The sequence below is a fragment of the Bos grunniens genome, chromosome 8, assembly GCF_055505025.1.
Source record: "Bos grunniens cultivar Pamir isolate PY7600 chromosome 8, Bosgru_T2T1.0, whole genome shotgun sequence".
NCBI lineage: Eukaryota > Metazoa > Chordata > Mammalia > Artiodactyla > Bovidae > Bos > Bos grunniens.
This window is the reverse complement of record NC_141172.1, coordinates 63655433-63676948: the sequence shown is the minus strand read 5'-3', so window position 1 is coordinate 63676948 and position 21516 is coordinate 63655433. Positions and strand designations below refer to the sequence as shown.

Genomic DNA, 21516 nt, shown 5'->3' with positions numbered 1-21516 from the left:
TAAGATTGTTCAGTAACAGTGCTGATGTGGTTGTTTCACATTAAGATTAATTCAAAGCTTCTGGATATCCTAGGCAAAAAGGGACTATGACTTACTGTATAATACTCATTACTCCATACCCAGCAGTTATCTAGGCTTCCTTGATGGCTAAGACAGTAAAGAATCTACCTGCAATGCAAGAGACGTGGGTTTGATCCCTGGGTTAAGAAGATCCCCTGGAGAAGGGAATTGCTACCCACTCCAGTATTCTTACTTGGAGGATTCCATGGACAGAGAAGTCTGGTGGACTACAGTCCATGGGGTGGCAAAGAGCCAGATGTGCTAATGCTAATGCTAAGTCACTTCAGTCGTGTCCGACTCTGTGTGACCCCATAGATGGCAGCCCACCAAGCTCCGCCATCCCTGGGATTCTCCAGGCAAGAATACTGGAGTGGGTTGCCATTTCCTTCTCCAATGCATGAAAGAGAAAAGTGAAAGTGAAGTCACTCAGTTGTGTCCGACTGTTAGCAACCCCATGGACTGCAGCCTACCGGGCTCCTCTGTCCATGGATTTTCCAGGCAAGAGTACTAGAGTGGGGTGCCATTGCCTTCTCCGAGCCAGATGTGACTTAACGACTAACACTTTCTTTTTTGCAGGAATTATGGTGACTATTAAAATACTTGAGAGGAAATGTTCTCTTTCTTTTTTTAAATATGAAAGTCAAATTATTAAGTTTGATCTTGCCAGTTATAATATAAATATCAATATAGTGTTATTCACATCTCTTTCCCAAGTGCCTTGGACAGCGCCTCAGTTCAGTCGCTCAGTTGTGTCTGACTCTTTGCGACCCCATGAATCGCAGCATGCCAGGCCTACCTGTCCATCAGCAACTCCCAGAGTTCACCCAAACTCATGTCCATCGAGTCCATCCAGCCATCTCATTCTCTGTTGTCCCCTTCTCCTCCTGCCCCCAATCCCTCCCAGCATCAGGGACTTTTCCAGTGAGTCAACTCTTCGCATGAGGTGGCCAAAGTACTGGAGTTTCAGCTTCAGCATCAGTCCTTCCAATGAACACCCAGGACTGATCTCCTTTAAGATGGACTGGTTGGATCTCCTTGCAGTCCAAGGGACTCTCAAGAGTCTTCTCCAACACCACAGTTCAAAAGCATCAATTCTTCTGCGCTCAGCTTTCTTCACAGTCCAACTCTCACATCCATACATGACCACTGGAAAAACCATAGCCTTGACTAGATGGACCTTTGTTGGCAAAGTAATGTCTCTGCTTTTCAATATGTTGTCTAGGTTGGTCATAACTTTCCTTCCAAGGAGTAAGCATCTTTTAATTTCATGGCTGCAGTCACCATCTGCAGTGATTTTGGAGCCCAGAAAAATAAAGTCAGCCACTGTTTCCACTGTTGCCCCATCTGTTTCCCATGAAGTGATGAGGCCGGATGCCATGATCTTTGTTTTCTGAATGTTGAGCTTTAAGCCAACTTTTTCACTCTCCTCTTTCACTTTCATCAAGAGGCTCTTTAGTTCTTCTTCATTTTCTGCCATAAGGGTGGTGTCATCTGTAGGTTATTGATATTTCTCCCGGCAATCTTGATTCCAGCTTGTGCTTCTTCCAGCCCAGCGTTTCTCATGATGTACTCTGCATAGAAGTTAAATAAGCAGGGTGACAATATATAGCCTTGACGTACTCCTTTTCCTATTTGGAACCAGTCTGTTGTTCCAGGTCCAGTTCTAACTGTTGCTTCCTGACCTGCATATAGGTTTCTCAAGAGGCAGGTCAGGTGGTCTGGTATTCCCATCTCTTTCAGAATTTTCCACAGTTTATTGTGAGTCACACAGTCATAGGCTTTGGCATAGTCAATAAAGCGGAAATATATGTTTTTCTGGAACTCTCTTGCTTTTTCCATGATCCAGCGGTTGTTGGCAATTTGATCTCTGGTTCCTTTGCCTTTTCTAAAACCAGCTTGAACATCTGGAAGTTCACAGTTCACGTATTGCTGAAGCCTGGCTTGGAGAATTTTGAGCATTACTTTACTAGTATGTGAGATGAGTGAAATTGTGCGGTAGTTTGAGCATTCTTTGGCATTGCCTTTCTTTGGGATCAGAATGAAAACTGACCTTTTCCAGTCCTGTGGCCACTGCTGAGTCTTCCAAATTTGCTGGCATATTGAGTGCAACACTTTCACAGCATCATCTTTCAGGATGTGAAATAGCTCAACTGGAATTCCATCACCTCCACTAGCTTTGTTCGTAGTGATGCTTTCTAAGGCCCACTTGACTTCACATTCCAAGATGTCTGGCTCTAGGTGAGTGATCACACAATTGTGATTATCTGGGTCGTGAAGATCTTTTTTGTACAGTTCTTCTGTGTATTCTTGGCACCTCTGCTTAATATCTTCTGCTTCTGTTAGGTCCATACCATTTCTGTCCTTTATTGAGACCATCTTTGCATGAAATGTTCCCTTGGTATCTCTGATTTTCTTGAAGAGATCTCTAGTCTTTCCCATTTTGATGTTTTCCTCTATTTCTTTGCATTGATCACTGAAGAAGGCTTTCTTATCTCTCCTTGCTATTCTTTGGAACTCTGCATTCAGATGCTTATATCTTTCCTTTTCTCCTTTGCTTTTTGCTTCTCTTCTTTTCACAGCTATTTGTAAGGCCTGCTCAGACGTCTGGCCATTTTGCTTTTTTGCATTTCTTTTCCATGGGGATGGTCTTGATCCCTGTCTCCTGTACAATGTCACGAACCTCAGTCCATAGTTCATCCGGCACTGTATCTATCTGATCTAGTCCCTTAAATCTATTTGTCACTTCCACTGTATAATCATAAGGGATTTGATTTAGGTCATACCTGAATGGTCTAGTGGTTTTCCCCACTTTCTTCAATTTCAGTCTGAATTTGGCAATAAGGACTTCATGATCTGAGCCACAGTCAGCTCCCAGTCTTGTTTTTGCTGACAGCGCCTAGCATGTAATAAATGACTCAGTGAAACATTTGTGGATTGAATGAATGACCTAACAAAAGACTGAAGAATATTTGGAGCACATGTTTGTAGACTCTCTTACGGGCATCCTGGGGAAGAATTACAGTTTAGCACAAGGAGGGCAGTCATAATTTTCTCTGGGCATATATGTATGAATATTTGTTCTGGACTGTTATCTTGCCAGAGCCAGTGCTAGATACTAATTGGGAGATGGTGATGAATGGAATGGTCTCTCACACATTTCCCCCTGGTCCCAGAGGGTGTACAGAAAAGGAAAACAATTCTCATCTTGAATTTTCTTCCAGTTCCTATGCTCTGTTAGTACTTCCATTTCTGGAAATCTGGGTTTTAGAGAGGTGGTGTTTTATCAAAAAATCCTTTCCACACAATGATAAGCTCATTCTCAGTCCTGAAGAGTGTTTTGTAATAAGAGTATTCTCTGAATGTCAGAGAAGTGCATTGTCTTCCAGGTAAATTGATTTATCCATTTTTAGGATACAGTGAAGAACAAAACACAGATGACATCAATTTTTAATGGAAATTCTTACATGATCAAATAACTAATATGTAAGAAAAAGTATGAATTACAGCATTTTTTCTTTTTATTTTCTATGGTTGTTTTTACTGACAGAATTTGATTTAAGGGATTGTATTATTTATATTTGAATTCTTTGTTTTTGCATAGAATTTGTTTTCTGAAACATGTCTGCACCCACCATATTTTGAGTTATTTAATGAAGAAGGTTGTGACTCTTTTAATGTTTCTTTATAAAAGCGAATTGGTTCTGACTTGTCCAAAATGGGTTGCACTGATGTTATAGGAAGGTTGTATCTGCGCGAGCTAAGGGTTATAGTAGCTTCCCAGTGCTATTCTATACTTAGTCCTGCTTTTCCCCTCTCTTTGAACTTGTGGTTCATTATAATGCTTCTGGGAATACTAACAGTGAGATGTGCCTTGATTGATACTCACCTTCAAGGCTCTTACAGTGCCTATCAGCCTCAGCTTATTTTCTCTGGGGACCTTTCATATCTCTTAGCTCCTGGCAGCTAACTGCAGACCTCTGTGTTTCTGCTGCCTGCCAGCTTAATGCAAAACTGAGAGAGAGAGCACTGGCCCCAGGGAGGAGAAGCGCTCTGGTCCCATGGCATTGGCACTTCCGGTGGGAGGCTGATTTGTCAAAATCTGGATCATAAATAGAAGGAACCTTGTGCCTGGTACATTACTTGTTTCTTGCTATAGGAGACACACAGGTGTCCTAGGTGGTGCCAGTAGTAAAGAACCTGCCTGCCATAGCAGGAGACTTGAGAGACGTGGGTTGATCCCTGATTTGGGAAGATCCCCTGGAGGAGGAAATGGCAGCCCATTCCAGTATTCTTGCCTTGAGAATCCCATGGACAGAGGAACCTGGCAGGCTACAGTCCATGGGGTCACACAGAGTTGGATACGACTAAAGCAACTTAGCACGCGTAGGAGACACGTAGTTTGTGAAGGGCTTTGAGAATCTCCCAGTAGGAAGGCGGGTAAATGAAAGATTCAGCAAAAATACAATAAGCTGTTACTGCAGAATTCCTCGCACATGTAATGGCAGTTGAGAACAGTAATGCCATAGAGAAGATATATCCTCTACTGAAGCTTCTATTTTTTGTGTAGAAATATCTATTCAAGCAGGACATACTTCTAAAAATTAACATCAATGTAGATTTCTAATGAGATTTTAGTTTCCCATTTCTCTAAAATCGGTAATTTGCATGTCAATACAAAATTCTCATGAATGAGCTTACTGTATTCACATTTGAGGGCCAAAAAATGTTGTACATGATTTAAAATGAATTTACTTGCTTGTTTGCAGAGTCAAAACTTGTTGTCTAAGGCCATGGTACTTCATCTTTAATATGAACAGAGTCACTAGGAGATCTTATAAAACTGGAGATTATGCTTCAGTAGGTGGGGTGGGGCCTGCATTTCTCCCCAGCTCTTCCATGATGCCACTTTGCTGGTTCAGGGACCACTGTTTGAATGCAAAGTTTGAAGTCATTGGGCTATAAGACAAACTCAATCACTGGAAATACTTTCTGTTTTCTAAACTCATTTACTAAGATATTCTAATAAAACACAGTAAGGCCGAGGAAATGCTTTTGTTACTATAAATCTTGCCAAAAGAAATATTTAATAACCTCTTCTGCCTGGTATTAAACTGTATTAGCTTCTGGTCCTGAAAGTCCCAAATCATTTATTTTCATGACTGAATTAACAGCCTTAAAATGGAACAATACAAGACATATTGGGTTTTTATCCACTATTGTAGCATAGCTATTTGTAAGTGTGAACATTCTCTGTGCTGAAGTGTCTGGAAGTCATGCCAGGGAATAGCTGAGGGAACTGGAAGAAGGTATTACTAGGGATTTGTGACAGCTCAAAGACAGCAATAGCAAGGGGTTTCTGTAGTAAGTAGAAAGATCACTTCTGAGTATCCTTCTAAATCTGAGTGTGTGTATCATCACCTAGTGTTGTGCTTTTCATCATTACATTATTAAAAACAAATTTTAAAATAGACTTATTTGATAACCTTATTTTTCTCCAACATGTTAAAAATGTTTATTGACTATTCCCATTTGTGAACCCCTTTTCCTTGGTTCTCACTTCTAACACCCTACCTCCAAATTCTCAGTTTATTATCACGATCTGCCCATTCATTCACTTAGTACATATATGAGTAATCATTATGTACTGGTAGGTACCGTAGTAGGTGTTGTGTGGGGTACAAAGTGGAATAAGGTACAATCTCTACTTTCAAGGTACTGAACATCTCCTATAGGAGGTAAGGTAGAACAAATAATCTGTGTGAAAAATTAATATGTTAACAACCTAAGAAAGTGTTCTGGAGCTTCAGAGGAGAGAGAAATTAATTATTCTTGTCTGGGATCATCAGGAAAGCCTTCATAGAGAAGATAGCATTTGAACTGGGTCTTGAAAACTAAATGCTTTCCTAGCTGTTTCAAGCAGAGGAAGCTACATGTGCAAAGTATGGAAGCAAGAGACTAAGATGTCACATTTTAGGAACTGCAAACACTGAAGACCCCTTGCATTCTTGGATTTGTAGCTTAGAGGATTTGGACCATTTGTGAATGATCCTTGAGCAGTCATATAATAATTTTTCTAAGTTACTGATTTTACCAATTTTATCCCCTTCCTAAGAACCCAATGTTTCAAGTCAGTGCCTAAGGCTAGTGATTGGTTTAGCTTAGCATTCATATCTTGGTCCATCTTTATTTTTCCCTATTCATCTCTCATTCTACTCTCATTTTACCGCATGTTATATGGGAGGACATTATTAATGCTTATTAATAATTTAGGATTTGTAAAGAGATAGTTACAGTTGCTCCCAGTTACCAAGAGTCTACTACAAATGGGCTGACCATGTATAATATATAATTTATTGTCCAAACTGGGACCCTTCTGAAAGAGAGTGGTGCTATTAATAATATTCCAGGGCAAAAAGCATATACTGGATTTGTCTCAAGCAACATAGAGTATCTGACCAACTAGAATGTATGGTCAGTGTTAACTATGCTTCATGTTACTTGGAGTATAGAATATGAATGGGAAGCAGTATGATGTGATTTAGGAATGCTATGCTAAGTCACTTCAGTGGTGTCCGACTCTGTGCGACCCAATAGACGGCAGCCCACCAGGCTCCCCCGTCCCTGGGATTCTCCAGGCAAGAACACTGGAGTGGGCTGCCATTTCCTTTTCCAATGCATGAAAGTGAAAAGTGAAAGTGAAGTCGCTCAGTCGTGTCCGACTCTTAGCGACCCCATGGATTGCAGCCTAACAGGCTCCTCCGTCCATGGGATTTTCCAAGCAAGAGTACTGGAGTGGGGTGCCATTGCCTTCTGTGTTAGGAATGCTAGTGTAGGTACTTTGTGAATGATCCTAAATGCAAGCTAAGGAGTTAGGCTTTTATGCTGTAGACAGTGAAAAACCATTGGAGATTTTTTTTTTTTTTTTAGGGGCAGAGGAATCGATACATGCAAAGCAGAATTCAAAAAGATTTAGTCTGGACTCTGTGGGTAGGTTGGATTGAAGGGAGATACTGATTCAGGGAGTGTCATTTAAGGCTCTTTTCAAATAGTAACCACTCAAATGGTTTTAATGTACTAGGAAAATGTGTTTATTTATTTTAAAAATTATGCTGAGAATTTTAATAGTTCACTTCCAACATGTGTTATTATTGATGTTAGTTGTACTTCTAAAGAAGATCCTGTTTGGTTGACATCTTGTTCAGTTAATGTTTTTTTCGAAAGAGGAATTGCATTAGGGCTTAGCAGTGAGTGCCAGAGCATTTTATATGTATTAGTATTATAGCATTTTTACATGTTAACACTGTAACAGTAAGTTTGACCTCACGTTGAGAGAAGGTAAATAATAAATCTTCCCAAGATTTATTTCCAAAATACTTTTTTTAAAATCATGTAACTAACTTTTCATTGTATCTTTTTTAAAATTTATATCTAATCTAGAGAGAATTTTAATTTTGCAGTAACTCCCATTTCCGTAACCTACATTTGTCCTTTTTCTATGCTTGCAGAGCAGGTTGGGCTTTTCGAGGCAGTGGGGAAAGGCATTTTCTGCCAGGAAAACCAGACAAAGCAATATGGAAGAAGGAATTAATCTTTGAAGGATTGATTATGCAGTAGTGGAAAAGAGAAAAGTAACTGGCTACTGAGTGGCTTAAAAATTGCTGTGGAAATACAGCTAGTGCACTGGTTTCACCAGCCAGTTGGGTGGCCATAAAGGGTACAGAGACATTAAAGGAAAGGCAAGCGTTTCAGTTCCCAAAGATGTCTCAGTATTTAAAAACCATCTAATGAAGAAAATATTCTTTACTTGCTGAAGAAGAATCTCCTATTTATTAATTTTAAAAAAATGTTATACAGTTTGAGAGGCTACTTTCCATTTACAGTTACTGCAAAATACTGGCTATATTTCCTGTGTTATACAATATATCCTTTAACTTGCTTAAGCTTGAGCTTACAACCAACATAAGATGATTGGCAATGCTTTTTAATTTTCTTCGCAAGAAAATGAGCTAATGAACTGGAGAGAATGACCAATTTGTAAAATATTTCAGAAATTTGTGTCTGTATATTTACATATGTTGTAATATTTCATCATTAGAGGCTAAATTCTCCAGGACTATTAAGATCTATTGAAGATTTCTATGTAGGCTTTTGTTGTTTCTTCAAGAAAAAATTAAAAGTTAACTTAAAGTGTAAATTAAAAAAAATTATTTTTGTCCTTCTTTCCTGATTTAGAGCTACTTGTCTGTATTTTACTTAAGCACTATAGCAGTTGACACATAAAGATGTTTCCCCAGGAGAATCTTGTTTCTGCCCATGGCTGACATGAAAAGAAACAATTTGTCAGACTAGTGGGGCTTGCTAACAATTCAAATAAACAACCTGTCTTTCCCTTCATACTGTGTATTAATAGAAATGTTAATGATAAATTGCCTCCCTTACACCCTACAGTGAGGAGAGATTACTGGGTCAGAGACAGTGTTCTTGCTTTGGGCCCCCTTAAACACAGCTGTTAGCAGAATCTGTCTTAGCAGTTGCATGCTCATTGGCACTATGCTTCTTATGTAATAGTTATCTGCTTAATACAGCCAAATTGATTGTGCCTAATTTTTGTCACTCTCTAGCTTGTAAAAAGCAATTAAGTTTATTTTTTTTTTAATTTTACATAATTGTATTAGTTTTGCCAAATATCAAAATGAATCCGCCACAGGTATACATGTGTTCCCCATCCTGAACCCTCCTCCCTCCTCCCTCCCCATACCATCCCTCTGGGTCGTCCCAGTGCACTAGCCCCAAGCATCCAGTATCGTGCATCGAACCTGGACTGGCAACTCGTTTCTTACATGATATTTTACATGTTTCAATGCCATTCTCCCAAATCTTCCCACCCTCTCCCTCTCCCACAGAGTCCATAAGACTGTTCTATACATCAGTGTCTCTTTTGCTGTCTCGTACACCGGGTTATTGTTACCATCTTTCTAAATTCCATATATATGCGTTAGTATACTGTATTTATGTTTTTCCTTCTGGCTTACTTCACTCTGTATAATAGGCTCCAGTTTCATCCACCTCATTAGAACTGATTCAAGTGTATTCTTTTTAATGGCTGAGTAATACTCCATTGTGTATATGTATCACAGCTTTCTTATCCATTCATCTGCTGATGGACATCTAGGTTGCTTCCATGTCCTGGCTATTCTGGCAGATCACCTAACAATTGCTAATCAGATGACTCCTGATTGACTGGTTTAGAGTTCATTTCTGGAAGAGCCTCAACTGTAATTAAGTGAAGCCATGGTTGGTGATGTGGAGCTTAGCAAAATAACTCTACTTGGGGTCTGTGGTCTTGTTTCTAACAACAGTATTGATACAGCAAGATTTTAGAATGGATTGTATGTTGAAAAAAATGCAAGAGATCACATAAAAATATCATAGAGCAACAAAGCTGGTCATTATCAAAGTCAAGTCATTAAATAACTCAGTAGTCACTGACAGTGTCTGCTAGGTGCTGAGGGCACAAAAGCATAAGGCATAATATGCACGCTCTATCTCAAGAGCTCTCAAACTAGTGGTGGCGGTAAGAACTGGAGAAAAAAGTGAGTCACACAGATATGATCATGATCTTCAGCTGTGTAAGCCAAGGAAGCCCATTTTTGAAGCATATGCTTCTCTGTAAACATGTATTTTGATGGGCGGTGACTAAGTCTTCAAAAATTATGCCTTATGCTTTTGTGCCCTCAGCACCTAGCAGACACTGTCAGTGACTACTGAGTTATTTAATGACTTGACTTGACTTTGAAAATGACCAGCTTTGTTGCTCTATGATATTTTTATGTGATCTCTTGCATTTTTTTCAACATACAATCCATTCTAAAATCTTGCTGTATCAATACTGTTGTTAGAAACAAGACCACAGACCCCAAGTGGAGTTATTTTGCTAAGCTCCACATCACCAACCATGGCTTCACTTAATTACAGTTGAGGCTCTTCCAGAAATGAACTCTAAACCAGTCAATCAGGAGTCATCTGATTAGCAATTGTTAGGTGATCTGCCAGATAGACCCACTACCATCCTCTAAAGGAAAGTAAATTTGCAATAACCAACCAACTTTTTTTTCCTTTGCCTAGTATAATGTCTTTGTTCCTTCTCCACTCTGCCTATAAGAGTCTTTCATTTTGTACAACTCCTTGAAGCTCTTCTCTCTGCTAGATTGGATGCTGTGTGATTCAAATTTATTTCTGCTCATACATCCTTAAACATTTTAATGTGCCTCAGTTTATCTTCAAAAAGTTTATACAGTTGTCTAGAGCTAGTCATACACTGATGTGGGGAAAGATTTGTTAATTGTGGTATGGGTAGTAAGTAATGACTAGTGAGGGAAATCTGAGCTTTCCAGTTGATTTTCAAGGTATTGAAAATAGTGAGATTAGTATATAAGTAAAATATTCAGGGATTTTAAATTATCTGGCTTGCCTTTAGGAGAGTATAATTTATTGGTTGGGAGGCCTGGCGTGCTGCGATTCATGGGGTTGCAGAGTCAGACATGACTGAGCGACTGAACTGAACTGAACAGAAATAATGTCAGCTATTAACTACTGGTATGGTAACTTGAAAATAAGACTAGTAGTATTCTCAGGCTTTTTCTAAGAAAAGAATGAATTTATAGAAGTATTTCAAATAATTATGGGCTTATTTAGCTACATCAGTATGTGTCTTTATATTACTTAGAAACTGACTGTTGGTGAATTATAAAATTTTAAATTGTAACTGTTGTGAGTACCAAAAGCATCCGTGAAATGAGCAAGCAGAAGAATGTCTTTGGTACCTTGATCCAGGGTCTAATGTTAGTTGTCATTTGATAAAGAGCAGTGGTTCAGTGAATGGATTTCCACACATAAACAGGATTGAACCAAAAACTGTCCAGATATCAAATGGAAGCAATTTAAATATCCATTGACAGAGGAATGGATGAAGATGTGGTGCATGTATACAATGGAATATTACTCAGCCATGAAAAGAATGAAGCAGTGCCAATTGCCCCAACATGGATGGACCTAGAGATTGTCACACGAAGTAAAATAAGTCAGACAGAGAAAGATGAAGATCATATGACATTGCTTATACAAAACAGAAATAGAGTCACAGATGTAGAAAACAAACTTATGGTTACCAGGAGGGCAGGGGAAGATAATTGGGAGACTGGGATTGACATATATATACACTACTAGATGTAAAATAGATAACTAAGGGAATTTCTTGTGGTACGGTGGTCAGGATGCTCCACTTCCACTGCAGGGGACATGGGTTTGATCTCTGATCAGGAAACTAAGAATCCCACATGCCACACTACATGGCCAAAAAAACCAAAAAAGAATTGGGGGAAAAAAAAAAAGATAACAAATAAATACCTAATGCGTAGCACAGGGAACTCTACTCAATACTCTGTAATGGCTTATATGGAAAAAGAATCTGAAACAGGGAAAGACTAGAGATCTCTTCAAAAAAATTAGAGATATCAAGGTAATAGTTCATGCAAGAATGGGCATGGTAAAGAAATGTTAAGGACCTAACAGAAGCACAAGAGATTAAGAAAAAGTGGTAAGAATACACAGAAGAACTATGCAGAAAAGGTCTTCATGATAACCAGATAACCACGATGGTGTGCTCACTCACCTCGAGCCAGACATCCTGGAGTATGAAGTCAAGTGGGCCTTAGGAAGCATTACTACGAACAAAGCTAGTGGAGGTGATGGAATTCCAGCTGAGCTGTTTCAAATCCTAAAAGATGATGCTGTTTAAGTGTTACCCTCAGTATGCCAGCAAATTTGGAAAACTCAGCAGTGGCCACAGGACTGGAAAAGGTCAGTTTACATTCCAATGCCGAAGAATGTTCAAACTATCACACGAGTTCGCTCATTTCACATGTGCTAGCAAGGTTATGCTCAAGATCCTTCAAGCTAGGCTTCAGCAACCAAGAACTTCCAGATGTACAAGCAGATTTCGAGGAGGCAGAGGAACCAGAAATCAAATCGCCAACAATTCATTGGATCATGGAGAAAGCAAGGAAGTTCCAGAAAAACATATACTAAAGTCTATACTAAAACATATACTAAACATATAAATATAAAACATATAAACATAAAACATATACTAAAAACTATACTAAAGTCTTTGTGTGGATCACAATAAACTGTGGAAAATTCTGAAAGAAATGGAAATACCAGACAACCTTCCCTGCCTCCTGAGAAACCTGTATGCAGGTCAAGAAGCAACAGTTAGAACCAGACATGGGACAACAGACCGGTTCAAAATTAGGAAAAGAGTATGTCAAGGCTATATATTGTCAACCCTGCTTATTTAACTTACATGCAGAGTACATCATGCAAAATGCTAGGCTGGATGAAGCTTAAGCTGGACTTAAGACTGTCGGGAGGAATATCAGCAATCTCAGATATACAGATGATAGCACTCTAAAGGCAGAAAGTGAAGGGGCACTAAAGGGCCTCTTGATGAGAGTGAAAGAAGAGAGTGAAAAAGCTGGCTTAAAACTCAACATTCAGAAAACTAAGAGTGTCGCATCTGGTCCCATCACTTCATGGCAAATAGATGGGGGAAAAAATGAAAGCAGTGACGGATTTTATTTTGAGGGGGCTCCAAAGTCATTGCAGATGGTGACTGCAGCCATGAAATTAAGACACACTTCCTCCTTGGAAAGAAGACTATGACAAACCTAGACAGTATATTAAAAAACAGAGACAACACTTTGCCAACAAAGTTCCATGTAGTCAAAACTAGGGTTTTTCCAGTAGTTATGTATGGTTGTGAGAGTTGGACCATAAAGAAGGCAGAGTGCCGAAGAATTGATGCTTTCAAATTGTGGTGCTGGAGAAGACTCCTGAGAGTCCCTCAGACTGCAAGGAGATCAAACTAGTCAATCCTAAAGGAAATCAGTCCTGAATATTCATTGGAAGGACTAATGCACATCAACATGCACAGTCCTGTTTGTACTTTTGGGCCATAGGTAATGTTTCAAACTTTTTCTTACAGCTTGCTGCCAAAGCAGATGTGTGTCTCTTTTTGAAATCAAATACTCAATTTCTCCCTTTATCCTCTATGCTGATTTTTGTATGTATTCATTCCTTGGTTGAGTTTATTTTTCATGGACTTGTTCACCAATCTCACCAAATATGATGCTGAAACATCTGTCTTTCACTCATTGTATATTATCAAATTGCTTATTGAATTTGATGCCATACATGATTTGTTTGATTTTGTCTTTGTTACTTAATGCTTGTTTCTCCATTAGAAGTAAACTTTGAGTGCAGAAACAAAGATAAAAACACATAGTGTATTAAAGATGGAACCTAAAAATAAAATAGACTAAACATTCAGTTCAGTTCAGTGGCTCAGTCATATCCGACTCTGCGACCCCATGAATTGCAGCACGCCAGGCCTCCCTGTCCATCACCAACTCCCGGAGTTCACTCAGACTCATGTCCATCGAGTCGGTGATGCCATCCAGCCATGTCATCCTCTGTCGTCCCCTTCTCCTCCTGCCCCCAATCCCTCCCAGCATCAGAGTCTTTTCCAATGAGTCAGCTCTTCGCATGAGGTGGCCAAAGTACTGGAGTTTCAGCTTTAGCATCAGTCCTTCCAAAAAACACCCAGGACTGATCTCCTTTAGAATGGACTGGTTGGATCTCCTTGCAGTCCAAGGGACTCTCAAGAGTCTTCTCCAACACCACAGTTCCAAAGCATCAATTCTTCGGCTCAGCTTTCTTCACAGTCCAACTCTCACATCCATATATGACTACTGGAAAAACCATAGCCTTGACTAGACTGACCTTTGTTGGCAAAGTAATGTCTCTGCTTTTGAATATGCTATCTAGGTTGGTCATAACTTTGCTTCCAAGGAGTAAGCGTCTTTTCATTTCATGGCTGCAGTCACCATCTGAAGTGATTTTGGAGCCCAGAAAAATAAAGTCTGACACTGTTTCCACTGTTTCCCCATCTATTTGCCATGAAGTGATGGAACCACATGCCATGATCTTCGTTTTCTGAATGTTGAGCTTTAAGCCAACTTTTTCACTCTCCTCTTTCACTTTCATCAAGAGGCTCTTTAGTTCTTCTTTGCTTTCTGCCATAAGGGTGGTGTCATCTGCATATCTGAGTTTATTGATATTTCTCCCGGCAGTCTTGATCCCAGCTTGTGCTTCCTCCAGCCCAGCGTTTCTCATGATGTACTCTGCATATAAGTTAAATAAGTAGGGTGACAATATACAGCCTTGACATACTCCTTTTCCTATTTGGAACCAGTCTGTTGTTCCAGGTCCAGTTCTAACTGTTGCTTCTTGACCTGCATACAGGTTTCTCAAGAGGCAGGTCAGATGGTCTGGTATTCCCATCTCTTTCAGAATTTCCCACAGTTTCTTGTGAGCCACACAGTCAAAAGCTTTGGCATAGTCAGTAAAGCAGAAATAGATGTTTTTCTGGAACTCTCTTGCTTTTTCGATGATCCAGAGGATGTTGGCAATTTGATCTCTGGTTCCTCTGCCTTTTCTAAAACCAGCTTGAACATCTGGTAGTTCATGGTTCACGTATTGCTAAAGCCTGGCTTGAAGAATTTTGAGCGTTACTTTACTAGCGTGTGAGATGACATTACTTTTTAAATAATACAACTTCTTAAAACCTAAGTAAGCAGTTGTTAGTTTAGTTTAAAATCATGCCTTTTCTTCGTTTTGTAGATGGCAATCTGAAATTTTCTTTGAATTTAGTGTCTTAGACATGTTAAAGTGGATACACTTATTTTACCTACTCTTACTCTCTTCTTTATAGCCTCTCACCTTCACATTGTTAAACCACCTGCATTCGAAGACCAGGCAAGAAGGGCTTTTGGTTAACATTTTGAAAAGTCTTTCTTGAATTCTTTTCAGTATTTTGTTCTGTCTTAGAAGCATGGTGGGTTAGAATCAGCAAACTTAGCCTCGGTTTTATATTATTTCAAGACTGTTAATAATCTGGCAATTTTTTTTCTAGTGGCAGCAGAGATAAAGTTGTTGAGAATATTAATTTAAAAGAGTACATTTTTAATTTTGAAAATTGTTTAGAAACAGTTTCTTTTATGTATTTAGAAAGAAGTATAGGAAATCTGTTGAACCCCGTTTCCAGGCTTGAGAAGTTGTACTGCTATTTCAGTGATCCCATGAAGAGTTAGAGTAGATAATAAAGATTAAAACCAACTGGTAATTTTGTAACTAGTGGAACTAACTTAGTTTGTGAATTTTCTTTTTAGACTTTTAGCATCATTTGCCTTTTGTAGAAACATTTATTAATTTTTGCATTTTTTAAATTTCCAGGTAACTTCGGTTTTTACTCCTGTAACAGCTGAAATAATAAGTCTTGATACAGAGAATATAGATGACATTTTAAGTAAGTACCTTCGTATTTTTAAAGTATACTTTCTTTTCTATTAAGAATTAGTTTATATACAAAAACAAAATAAAATCTCAGTTACCTAAAACAGTTGAGGAGCCAGCATTCTGATTAATTCCATAGTGTCTGTGTGTGTGTATGTGTGTCTGTGTGCATATGTATTTAACTAAGCACTTTTCATTTTAGTTTTGGTAAAATTCCTTAAAATGTGTAAATCTGCTTTCCTGTGTTACAGGTAAACTTTTAGTCTTGTTTTGTTTCTTTGCCTTGTCATAAATACCACTCTTAGAGTATTTTGTGGCTTAAAGACCAGCAGTTTCCACTATGCAGTATTATGTTAATGACCTTAGGACACAGTCTACAATTTTTTTGTATATGTGTATTTTTTAGCTTTTAACTATATCATGTACTCTGATCTCTTTGTCATTGATCCAATTAAGTTTAGTAAGTATTTTTGCTTGTTTGTTGACAGTGTGATTGTAGATTCAAATAATTTGGGGGAAGACATTTCTTCTTGTTTTTAAAAGAAGTAGAGGGAAGGTGAAAATGTGGTTAATCGGAAAATCACAACTTAGGAGATTTAAGAAAATGTACTGTGGATAAATGATGTCTTTTTTTTTTTTAATATTTCATTTCACCCACTGATTTGAGCAAAACTAAAAATAATGAGAGATAAAAGCATTATTCATTGACCATCATATGTTGTCTTGTTTCCTTGGAACTGGTTTTAAATGCTAGAAAGTCTATTCCCACATTGTGGGATTTCTTGAGATAAACTTTAGCCTATATCAGTGTCACATGGAGGACTTATAATACCAGTATTGATAGGCCTGCCCCCAGTTCCTGATAGAAATCGCTAGACCCAACCTAAGAATTTGCATTTCTGCAAGTTGCAGTGTGATGCTGGTGCTTCTGGTTCCAGGAACCACAGATCGAGAACCACACTGTGTCAGTGAATAGTACATGGACAGAAAATGCCTCAAAGTTATTAAGTAAAAAAGGAAAAAGAGAATTGAAACTCGCAAATCATCTTCACTCCTTTCATCTTTCACATTCTAGAATATCTTTGTGGGTATGATTTGTGTGTGTGTGTGTGTGCGCGCGTGCGCGTGCATGCAGTTTACTGAGTACTGAGTTTTTGTTAGATTTAGGCAAAAGGAACAGATACCTTTCTCCTGTCTTCACATCTGGATATGCAAATAATACTGAGTTATATTTTGCAACAGAGAATAAATGTTAAACAGGTAGGAACCAGAAAAGGTACATCTTACGCAACACTGTTATTTGTAGATTACTTGTTGCTACTAGGTGGCATCTGAGTTTTAGAAATAGCTTACTTATACAAGTCTGTTCTCTGCAATAGGAGTTTATTGGTTGGCCAAAAAGTTTGGGTTTTTCGGTAACATCTTAAGGAAAAACCAAATGAACTTTTTGGCCAATGCAATATTTGCAGAGCTAATTCTCAGTTATTCATGAATGTGGAAGGTCAAAAAATGGATTAATAAAATCCAGATCACTCCACTTCACTTTTTATGAGAGTAGGCTATTTAGTAGCTTACTTGCCTGATCTGAGCTTGATTCTCTGTTTATTTTATATTCATTCAGTGGAGGTATTAAGATGGTGGATGTAGAGAAAAGGAGTAGGGGCTCCCACAAATTATGTAAGCCATTTTTGATGCTATGTACAGGTTTCTGAGTGAGAGATAACTTAATAGTTACTGTGTATTTTTCTTGAGCCTTTAAAATAGAAAAGGCTATGATAAAAACCATTATCTTGAATTATGTCATAATTATGTAGACATAAGTAACTTAGATTATTTGGTTTTGTTTTTCAATTTCAGACAATGCTGATGTTGCTTTAGTAAATTTTTATGCTGATTGGTAAGTAATATCTTATTTTGGCGGGGAGGGGTACATCATTAAGGGTTTTGGGGTTATTTTGTTTTTTTGCTTTTAACTTTCTAGAGGTGATTTTTCTTTGCTAGAAAGGAGTAAGTAGGGAAGCCTCTTTCTTCTGTAAGACAATACTCCATAAACAAAATTAATAATTCAGGTTCATTTATTTACAGATGAAGCAACTTAATTTGGTGAGCATTTGTTTTAAGAGAGAAAATATACTGATTCCGTCATCCCACATTTTAAAATAAAAGCAGGCTACAGAATAATTCAGATTTCTGTCTTAGTCTGTCTGTCTCTCTTTGTCTCTCAGTCTCTCACTCACACATGCACACACACATGTACATATTGCAGTTCTCTATTTTTCCTTACTGAGGAAGTAAGGCAGTGTTTGGAGGTGAGGATGTGGGTATGGCAGATTTAGAAGGAAAAATAATGTTGATATTTTGTAACGCATACCATCCACTGCTACTTCTAGGAAGCCTTGACTCCTTTCCCTGTCTGAATCGGACTCTGTCTTGTCTGTTCACGTAGTTCCCTATGTCCCACATTCTACTACATTGTTTTGTCTTCAGTCTCTGTGTTCCAGCAAACCAGTTTTGAGGGCAGAGATAAAGTTTTTCTTAGTGTTCCCAGCATTGAGCACAAGGGCACAGTATATTGTAGATGTTGAAGAATGTGGCATGGGGATAGGAAGAGGGGCACTTCAGCTGGAGAGAAGTTTGAAACAACTCACATCATCCTTATTCCCAGACAGTCTGTACCTTATATGACCCTCTTCGGCTTACCACCTAGCAGGTGCCTCTGCCCCTACTTCAAGCCACACATAGTCCTACATTTTACCTAGGTATCTGTTAACAGTCTTAGTTTATTTCTTCTGCTTCTGGTCTTATACGTCTCCATTCTTTTGCTGCAAAGTAAGCCAGAGTAGTCTTTCCTAAAGTGCAAATTAGATTAGTTTACACCTCATCTTAAAAACCTTAAATATTTTCCATTACTTTTATGTGAGTCCCTTAGCTTGGCCTGGAAGGCCCCTGGTGGCCCTGTTCCTTCCTACCTGTGCTGCTGTATCTCTTGCCTCTCCATTCCCATATTCTGTTCTGTTATGCTTCTGTAATACTCTCTTTCATCACTGACCTTTAATCATGGTATTTCTCTGTCTGAATGGATCTCTCTTCTCTTACCCACTTGTTTACTTCATTAAGTCTGAACCATCCTTCAAGTCTTAGATTAGATGCCACTTTCTCCAGGCCACCTTCCTACATCATGCCCCTACCCCTACTCTCAAGTACAGTTAGGAACCCTTTCTATATCTGCTCATAACCCTGCATACTTAGCCAGTCATAACACTTGTATGCCACGGTTTAGTTGGTGCCTCCCTCCTATATCATTAACTTTGTGAAAAGTTACCATATCTATCTTTTTTTCAACATGAATCACCAAGCACTTTGCATGACAGTTGGCAGATAAGTACATAGTAAATATTTACTGGATCAACAATATATAGTATCTGTATTTAAAGAACTTTAGTAGAATGTTGAAGATATACAGAGAAAATACCATTTATAAAATGTACAACAGAAGATAGCAGTTTCCGAAGTAAATTAGGATTGTCCAGATGTAACATTCAGAGAAGAGGATGGCACCCCATTCCAGTACTCTTACCTGGAAAATCCCATGGGTGGAGGACCCTGGTAGGCTGCAGTCCATGGGGTCAATAAGAGTTGGACATGACTGAGCGACTTCACTTTCACTTTTCACTTTCATGCATTGGAGAAGGAAATGGCAACCCACTCCAGTATTCTTGCCTGGAGAGTCCCAGGGACGGCGGAGCCCGGTGGGCTGCCGTCTATGGGGTTGCACAGAGTCGGACACAACTGAAGCGACTTAGCAGCAGCAGCAGCAGCAGCAGATGTAACATTAACCACAGAATGTGGTAGAAAATTATTGAATTCAGTCCACTTTAAAAGTAAACAGATTCAGAGGAATATTTTCCCATACTTACCTGACTAGATTGTGGCAGAGTTGAAACTGTTGGGTTGACCAAAAAGTTCATTTGGGTTTTTCCATAAGATGTTGCAGAAAACCCAAATTAACTTTTGGCCAACCCAGTAGAATGCAGTTACCTTGATGGAGGGGTTTTGTGTGTTGTAAGAAAGAGAAATAGAACATGCCACCAACCCTGTTGTGAAAAAGCAGATTGAAAATGTGGACTAACTGCAGTTATTTGAGAAACATATTACCAAAAAATACTTGGAGTTATACGTAAGTTTTATGGTGTTTTATTCAATGGAAAAAAACGTGGATAACTTGACTTAGGACTTAGACTTATACTGCGTGGCCTCAAAGTCAGGATTCTGAGTTCCCTTTGGGAGTTACAGATGTGGCACAGCTTAAGGAAGAATTCTCTAACAGAGTTGCCTAAAAATATACCTGAAAGGACAGTAAACCACAGTAGAACTTAATAATGCTGTTATGTGCCAGGTTCTTTACATATATTGTTTTTAATGCTCAGAACTACTCTCCAGGTAGGTATTATAATTTCCATTTTAGATTGAGGAAATTGAGGCTCAGAGAGGTCATATGGCTAATAAGTGGTGGAACTGGGATTTAACCTCAAGTATGTCTGACTCTGAAGCTTATTTTTTTTCCCACTAAGCTCTACTAGTTCAGTTCAGTTCAGTCACTCAGTCATGTCCGACTCTTTGCCTTCCCATGTTATACTAGTAAGTGTCCTTAAATTGTCCCCTCAAAGACTTTTGCCCCATTTGGTTGATTTGTAAAGGGTTGATTTCAAGTACTAGATACGGAGATTGGATTCAGATGACTCTTCAGTTCAGTCGCTCAGTCGTGTCCGACTCCTTGCGACCCCATGAATTGCAGCACTCCAGGCCTCCCTGTCCATCACCAACTCCTGGAGTTCACCCAAACTCATGTCCATCGAGTCGGTGATGCCATCCAGCCATCTCATCCTCTGTCGTCCGTTTCTCCTCCTGCCCCCAATCCCTCCCAGCATCAGAGTCTTTTCCAATGAGTCAGCTCTTCGCATGAGGTGGCCAAAGTATTGGAGTTTCAGCTTTAGCATCAGTCCTTCCAAAGAACACCCAGGACTGATCTCCTTTAGAATGGACTGGTTGGATCTCCTTGCAGTCCAAGGGACTCACAAGAGTCCTCTCCAACACCACAGTTCCAAGACCCTGTTAATGGATCTATTTGCTTTGGTTGTGTCACTTTTGTAAATGTAACTTTATATTGGAATTGAAGTTTTATTTTATCTTCCCCTTTCACCTTTTGGTATTATAACTGATCTTGTTTTAAACATGAATCTGTGTATAAGTGCTTATTGAGCAACAAACTGGACAATCCAGAAAGGAGCCCTTAATATCTCTCTTTTCTTGCCCTTAAGTCAGGATTCTTTACTAAGCCATATCCTAATTTCTTCAAGAAATCATCATGCAATCCTTACCCCTTGCCTCCCTGGCCCTCTAGAACCCTATCTTTAGCAAACTGTGGGAACCCAGAAACCTGTGACCCTAGCTTGTCCAGTTCCTCCATCCTACCAATTTATTCATTTAACAGAAATCTACTGAAATGCTTATTAGAATATGTAGTCTCAGAATAAGACACGGTCCCTGATGTCTGCAGACCCTACCCACCTATCCCAGATGGGAGAGATTTAAGAATGCTAGAAGAGGAAAGAGCCACTTGAAAGCGAGAGACTGAAGATACAGATTGTGTCTCCTTGGTATTTTCTAGGACATCTCCTTAGGAAGTCAGGTGAGTGGGCTAGAAGAGTTACATACAAAGAGAAATAGGGAGGAAGTATAAAGTTTGTATCCTGTCATAGACTTTATATTTTTCTTAAATTATAATTAATATGTATGACCTAATTGCACTTCGCTGGCTCAGACAGTAAAGAATCTGCTTGCAATGCAGGAGATGTAGGTTCGATCCCTGGGTTGAGAAGATCCCCTGGAGAAAGGAATGGTTACTCACTCCAGTATTCTTGCCTGGAGAATTCCATGGACAGAGGAGCCTGGTGGGCTACAGTCCATGGGGTTGCAAAGAGGCAGACACGACTGAGTGACTAAAACTTTCTTTCTTTGATCTAATTACATGTGGATTAGAGT

General features: G+C 39.0%; 1 protein-coding gene across 2 annotated transcripts in view; it reads left to right on the top strand.

The window, feature by feature from the left end:
- ERP44 (endoplasmic reticulum protein 44) overlaps positions 1–21516 on the top strand; it is a 96931-nt gene that overhangs the window by 28841 nt on the left and 46574 nt on the right. For both annotated transcript variants that reach the window (XM_086416098.1, XM_086416097.1), the window contains exons 2-3: positions 15415–15487; positions 17332–17371. In XM_086416098.1, the coding sequence (XP_086272224.1) occupies positions 15415–15487; positions 17332–17371 (113 nt within the window). The remainder of the gene's footprint in view (positions 1–15414; positions 15488–17331; positions 17372–21516) is intronic.